The 7,888-nt window shown below is 35.0% G+C and overlaps 1 protein-coding gene across 1 annotated transcript in view; it reads left to right on the top strand.

The window, feature by feature from the left end:
* The first annotated feature begins 874 nt into the window (after positions 1-874).
* The window catches only part of LOC140163172 (NXPE family member 3-like), a 31,945-nt gene continuing 24,931 nt past the window's right edge, over positions 875-7,888 (top strand). Inside the window, exon 1 of the mRNA XM_072186558.1 lies at positions 875-1,082. Within this exon, the coding sequence (XP_072042659.1) occupies positions 1,008-1,082 (75 nt within the window). The 5' untranslated portion in view covers positions 875-1,007. The remainder of the gene's footprint in view (positions 1,083-7,888) is intronic.

The raw sequence follows: 7,888 nt of genomic DNA, 5'->3' as shown, positions 1-7,888 counted from the left end.
AATAACATTCCAAAAACATTCTTAAAAACATGATACAAAACATTCTAAACAGAATGTTATTTTGGGGTTGAAAAAATATTTTGCAAAAAAATGTTTGCCCAAAATATTTTCAATAACGTTTTAAAAACGTTTTCATGACCTTTATATAACCCGACATTTAAATGTTATTAAAAGATTTTGAAAAAAAAAAAAAAAACATTTTAAGAACATTTCTGTGTTTGCTTGGTTCAAATATTTTAACATAATAAATTTTAATTACCTTGGTCAACGGGCAATACTTGTTAACAGTCGGGCAATGCTGTGAATTATAGAAATATATCTTTCTCCGTTTCATACTTTTATTTTCGAAGCCGCATATATTTGGACGACCAAAAAGTATTCGAAGCCGAATATTCGCCTTTGAATATACACTATGAACCGGCCTTTACACTACACTCGGGTCATGTGGGCTATATTCATATGGAAATGGAATAACCCATTGAGGTTAATGAAATCACTTCGTTGACCGGACACAAATAAAAGATAGCTGCAAACGACCTGTGTGCCTTATTGTAAACCAGGCATCCATGTGAATGAAACTTGAACTACGTATATATCATATGTATATGAGACCACACGAGCGTAAATTAGATTGATTTTGGTATTAATTAAAAAAACTTTTGGTATATCATATAGCATTTTTATATCCTAAAGAGTAAATATACCAGTTGACGGATTTCCTGTTTTCTGTGTGCAAAACAGACAAGCAAAAGAGTCATTCTTAAAACTGAATCAATTATAGAATTCAAACAAAAAATAAAATAAAACAACAAATAAATAAAATTATTTTCTCCAACGCATGCGCAAACAGCGTCTCAGTAATTGACTTATGCAATAAATTGCGGCTTGCGTTAACGGTGTGAAACTTAACAATTTACCACTTCATATTTATTTCCGTATTACTGGATTTGATTTAATACTTGAGAACAATATTTTTGTACGTGTATAGTAGCTGTAATGGTTACAGGATGACGTTTTTGAAGAGCAGTCACGGATTAGGGTTTGCTTGTGCATTTACCTGTTGTTGCCTTTTACTTCTAATTGTAAGTATACTAAGGTATTGCAGTGGGTGCCTTTATGTGTGTATTATTATTGGGTAGCACTTTATTGTTGTTGCAGTAGTATTAGTTAACAGTTGAGTACTATTCCAACGATAGCAATGTACTCAGGGACCGTTCACAAACACTTGTTAGGGGGGGCTTGATGCAACTCAATTTTCCCAGGAGGGTCAAAACTGTCAGCCCCCCTTTTTGCACCATCCCCCCCCCCCATAACAAGTGTTTGTGAACGGTCCCTCAATGTCTTCAGTAAGTTTAGCAATGCGTTCAAATAAACATCTCAAAAAAATAACATACCCCCCTTAAATAATGGCCTTTATTCAAAAAGGGGCTATTGTATTACACATCTGTAAAATGCGATGGAAGCCGAATTTATTTCTACGCATTTTGACACCTCATTTGATACGATAGGCCAGAAAACAATAAAACACCGGTGAATTTAATGCAGTGAGGTCCAGATTTGAAAGTTGCACTTACATACAAATTTTTACAATACAAAAACACTGAGTTATCATTACACAGATTTCCTTCCATTACACTAAATACAAAATCAATACAATGTACTGCAACTTTCAAATCTTGGGTAACATTGATTTAAATGTACGCTGTGAGGTCAATATTTATTAAATTGCTGCAAATGAGGTGTCAAAATATGCAGAAATAATTTCTGCTTCCAACGCATTTTACAGAATTGTAATACAATCACCCGTTTTTGAATAACGGTCATTATTTAAGTTACTTTTTTTGAGATGTTTATTTGTGAGTGGACACTATACGAATGAGCCGTAAACTCGGCAAATTGTATTCTGAGTTACAGTGCAAAACGTGCGTGAGGGTCGTATTCATAGGTGTCTCAATTAGGCGCGATATGTTTCTCATTTGATAGCGTTTAAATCAATCGATAATCCTATTGCTGAAGAGGGTATTAATCTTCTCCATAAAGAATCATTAAATAGCTCTAGTCTTTATTTGCTTTGGCTAAATCCTGTTCAAGTGGTGGGTTAGTTACAATTGCATTGTATTTTGTCTGGGTATGTATAACCAACAATTAACAATGAGAGGACATTCCTGAAGCTCGTTGACTTGGGGATGATTTGAAATGTCGGACCGCCAATTATGACTTTATTACTTGCAATGTGGAAAAAGAGACACACGTAGAACCGAAAAAAGGTACAATTATTTTGAAGGAGCAGAGTTAAACAAACCATAACCCCTTCTGGATATCGTTTGAAGTCAAATGATATACTATTTTAAAGCTTATGATATATATTTTATAAACTACAAATAAAACAAAATTGACCGGGCACAGCGTCATCATCCCCCTATATCTTCGTGTCAAAAATTGCCGTGATAGTACGATGAATCCTCACGTTTTTCAACAGCTACGCATGGTGATTTTGTTCGAGATAGGCCGAGCGACTCAGGCTAAGCATACGATTTGAGATTCCCACAGAGCCTGTCACACTGTTTCTATTCTATGTTTTCACGATTTTCGCATGATCAGTATATGACTGGCCGTAACCGCCACAACGTGGAGCTGCTACGCGTAGCTTACTTTTCGCTTCGCGGAGCTAAATTGACCAATCATGTTAGGTATTTTCATTACGCGGAGCCAGTGGATGCATCCTCGTTCCAGAGAGAGAAAACTCTTGCCAAAATTAATGTTTACTATGGGGATTTTAAATGAATCGAATGTAAATAAACCACGACCAGTTGTACAGGATCAATACCATTATTTGATTAGTGTATATTCAATGTTACCTTGCATGCATGTGGCATGTGTGTGGCGTGTTTGTTTGTCTACTTTGTCAGGCCAGGATCACTGACACCCACGGTACTGATACTGTCATACTATCACGTTGATCATATTGTTGAATGTTGTTGACTTTAAAATAATCATGATGCAGTCATGTCTACAGTAGAATTCACAACGACCTTTGAAGGACTTAAACCCCATTAAAAGCTATTAAACCAAGATAACACTCATTGAAAACAGCTCAACTATGTTACATCAGATCTTCTCTGGTTAAATACACACTGCACTTGTTTCTGTTTTACCTGTGCAATGAGCAATGAGCTGGTATTATAGTTTCAGTTGGGTGAACGATTATAAAGCGAACGCAAGGTAACAATACTGTGTGAGCTTTTGTGTACGAAATGAGACAATAGTCTGCTTATTGTTAACCAGCGTTCTTGAAAATGAGAAGCATAATGGTTTGCAGATTTAACACGGTTTAGAAATAATTTCTTCATATTTTTTGGTGTTATCTGTCGTTTACATATCCTTCCTAAAACACAAAAGTACCAATATTTCCAAACACCTAAATTAGCTAAAAATTTAGGACATGTTACAAAACTATATTTTCTAGAATTTCAGAGAATACTTTAAATATTGGCCGGTTATTTTTTACACAGTGACGTTAACTAGGCAATGGCCTATACTTCTAACATACACTATTTGTAGAGGTCACGCGTCAATGGTGAGCGCACTGTGTATTGTGCATAGGCAAACGGACAGTAACTACAGTATGTATGGCCTACTACTACATGTAGTATATAAAGTAAATCCGAACTGGTTTGCTGAAGGTCGAATTCCCTCGTATCAAGCATGATACCAGACAGTTTATAGCGAAGGCCACGCAACGCATGTTGTACAAATTAGCTCCCGGCGATACACTGCAGATCGCATAATTGTGTTTACCACCACTCTGCCTAGCTATATAAAGGGTTCACAAAAAATAACTCCCCACTAAAATTACAAAACATTTCTTTGCATAACTTGACATACATTTCGTTGATTTGAAAAATTTAAAAACCTGTGAATAAAGTAATCGTTTTTCTACCCTCCCAAAGTTCGTTTTTCGAAAATTCTTTTTGTTTTTATCAAAAATATTCACATTGTCCAAAAATGATGCTTTCAGAAAAAGTTGCACTTTTCGACATCCTCATTTATGTCAAAATTAGCTTCAACGAATCATTATTTTGCACTACATCATGGTTGCATGGGTGACTAAGGGATCAGAGACAGAAATGTGAATGAAAACAAAACAAATCAATCAATCATAACATTAATATCGAGAAGATTTTGTACATTGCATGTATGGGATGTTAAAAAGTGCAATTTTTTTTTAACATAATTTTTGAAAAATGTGATTATTTTTTACCAAAACAAAAGGATTTTGAGAAGGGATAACTTTGGTAGGGTAGCAAAAAGATGCCTTTATTCACAGGCTTTTAAATTTTTCAAATCAATAAAATGAATGTCAAGTTTTATAACTCCTAAATTGATTTTACCATTTTTGAAACACCGACTCAATAAAACCTTCTAGAAATATCCCATACATGTCAATGAATCATTGTTTTTTACTGCAAGATGATCGCATGGGTGACTGGGTTATCGTATACATAAAAATTAAAGAAAATAAAAACACAATTAAATCAATCAAAACATTGATATCGAGAATGTTTTTGTACACTACATGTCTAGAATGAAAGCATCATTTTTGGGAAAATGTGATTATTATTGGCCAAAGCAAAAAGATTCGTTTTAAAAAAACTTTGAGAGGGTAGGAAATGATTCCTTTATTCACAGGTTTTTAGATTTTTTAGATTAACGAAATGTATGTCAAGTAATGCAAAGAAATGTTTTGTAATTTTAAGGGGGGAGTTATTTTTTGTGAACCCTTTAGTTATGTACAATACTGTATGAGTTTCTTATGAGTGCATGTCCATCTTAATAATAAGTCGGTTCGTACTTTTCATAAACTACTTTTTGAATCATAACTTTCGTGACCGAGGATATCTTGCAACTACGTGAAGCTCGTCTGGCAAATTCTTAATGAATAAATTCGCTTCACGTAATGTCGTACTTGATTGGTCAGTTTTACCTCCGAGTAATGAAAACCTCTAACATGATTGGTCAATTTGGCTCCACGGAGCAAAAAGTCAGCTACGCGTAGCAGCTCCACGTTGTGGCGGTTGCGGCCTACTATATATATCAGTATCCCATATGATATTTCTATTGCAAGAAAATTGTATTTGTTGTCAGGTAAATCACAGGTTTTATTTTTAATACACTAACTGGAAATTAAATACACTAATTAGTGAGGACCGGTATTTTGCTGTGGATATGTTTTACTGCAATTTTGATGTAACGATTTTGAAATCCACAGTTAGAATTGTGATATATTCAACTGTTTGAGAAATTAATTATATAAAGGAATGCATGTAAAATCCGGGTGCTCTATCTATAAATACAATGTACATTATTGACACACTATCACTCTCTTTATTTACGTCAATAATAGAATATCGATTTCAATACATGAATACATTGCTCCATTTTGAGTTTGTAGTTCTCTACTGAGCGATCTAAGCGATCGATTGCTAGCCAATCAGATAGAACTCCTTTTCTTGAGTTCGGTGAAATACCACTCGCCCGTCGCTCACCAACGGAGTATTAAATTTATATTTATCGTATAGGGCGTCGACACTGTGCGGGGGGCGAATTTACGGCTGATTCGTAGTGTCCAGTCACATTTAGACAAACAAAGCTGATATACACAGAAGAAATTGTATGGGATCCTTAAAGGGCAGGTCTATTGCGAAAACAACATCATATCATTGGCAAGCTAGTATTATGAGGACAATGAAAATGACTCCCTTTTTTGAGAATATAAGACGTTTAAAATTGATATTCCGCAAAAACCAACTTAAGCGGTGAGTTCCTTCGAACGAGACCGATTTGGCCTAAAAAAACGGTGACGTGCCCGCTGTGAGAAAAGGGACTATAAACGCTCTCAATGGACAGAACGTATACTGTTGTTGTTCACAGAAAAAATTCCAAATTAAGTATTACATATTTAATGGTTTTTAAACATATGGATAAAATCAGTTGCTTCTTTTTTATATATTAGACAATAATTGTGATATTACAATTCATATGTACATGTATATCAATATCATGAGAAATATTAGGCCTAAAAATAAATACATAATTTGAGCTTAGAATTTCATCTGAGACTAGCATATAAACCGTGTTAAGTCCACAAACTCATGTATCTGATTTCCCTGTATATTGCAATCAGTTGGATGAAATATTACAAAGCAAACGCATAATAACAATACTGGGTGAGTTTGGTTCCCGAAATGAGAACAATAGTGTGCATATTGTTATGCAGCATTGTTATAGTACAACTCATTGTTGCTAATGTCAAACTTGTCAAAGTGATTGTGACTGTATGATGAGAGCATGATAAAGTGCTCGCTTCATTTAGCTACGTCATCAGCCAAACGGGGGAGAACACGTAGTACGCTTCAAACGGGGGAAGAACACGTACGAGCCTGAACTTTACCCACACAATTTCTCCTTTTTCAGGAGAAATACGCACAAACAAATTGCAACAAGTGTCAACTTGTAATGTGATAATTATTCTCTTCGAATAGAGATAAACTTGTTTTTGCAATAGACCTGCCCTTTAAAGAAGATTCCGAGGCTAGATATAAAGGGTGTAATTTCAGCCATTATGTGCTACTCTGCACTGATTTTACAATAAATAAAACACTAAAGCCATATTGATTATAATCATGAGTTTATCTTGGTATACTTTCAAAAGTTTAGCCCCTCATAGTTTTACATTGACTAGCAAAAAACATGGTAACTCGTGCTACAGTAACTCGGTATTGTGGTATCGGTAAATGGTATCGTTCTTCTAAATGTCAATGTTTCTTGATAACTATTCCTCAACAACTGGTATAATGATCAAATAACCCAATCTATGTACAAATAACACCAAAAAACCATTCTATGTACGTAAAATACAAACAGAGTATCAGCATACAATGTATTTTACATACATTAGGCCTACATCCCAGCATTACATATCTTGCTCTTGCAACAGTTAAATTACTCAGTCAACAATTTATAAAACCTTTACTTATAAAACTTCACCCTAAATTTGTTCACAAAATTTTTTTAATGTTCATGGTTATTTATTTACAATGATCGGCTCTGTTAATTTCTTTATAAATTGCTTTCTGGTTTAGGCCATGTCCAGTATAAGTCAGTTTCCTCGAAGTCAGTTTCTCTACCGGAAGTCAATTTGTGCCGAAATTCCTTCACACAATGCAATAAGCGTTTTGCATAACAATAGATACAGTTCGGAAGTTAATCCATCTCCTTTGTTATGCAATACGCATATTGCATTGTGGGAAGGAATTTCGGCACAAATTGACTTCCAGTAGAGAAACCCTAAATCCGCGTATTGCTGACTTAAATATCACCGCACAGTGCCATGTACTAGTTGACATAAAGTATTCTAACTTTGCGTTTCGGAGTTGCATTTTATCATGTTCATTGTAACTAATACATTAATGAGACTTTATAGTATTACACTCTATAGGCCTATAATAACACATATTGTACAATGTGCATCCCTTTATTATCATGTAGTTCCATAAAGCATTCATTTCTAATTCGTCGGCAGAGTGCTACACTGTCGTAAGTGATATTGTGTTTTGCGTAGCTGTTTGTTTCCAAGTAGCCATTAAATGACATCCTATGGGCAGGGATACATGATTTGCACTGAAAAAAAGTTCCGCGCAATCTCCGCATAATTTGCTATTTGCTATTGTGCAAATCGGCTGTCCCTGGCTTATCTCTCAAGATTTATTACTGAATCTAAGAATAAAAACACCGGATTTGTCGTCTCTATTACCAGTCATGGGGGGGGCAGGGGGGTAGCGGGCCCCCCTGACAAAAAAATGAAAGAAAAAGTGCCCCTCTGACAAAA

The sequence above is a fragment of the Amphiura filiformis genome, chromosome 10 (genome assembly GCF_039555335.1).
Source record: "Amphiura filiformis chromosome 10, Afil_fr2py, whole genome shotgun sequence".
NCBI classification, from domain to species: domain Eukaryota; kingdom Metazoa; phylum Echinodermata; class Ophiuroidea; order Amphilepidida; family Amphiuridae; genus Amphiura; species Amphiura filiformis.
Note: the sequence above shows the minus strand (reverse complement) of the source record. Positions and strands in the feature narration are given on the sequence as shown.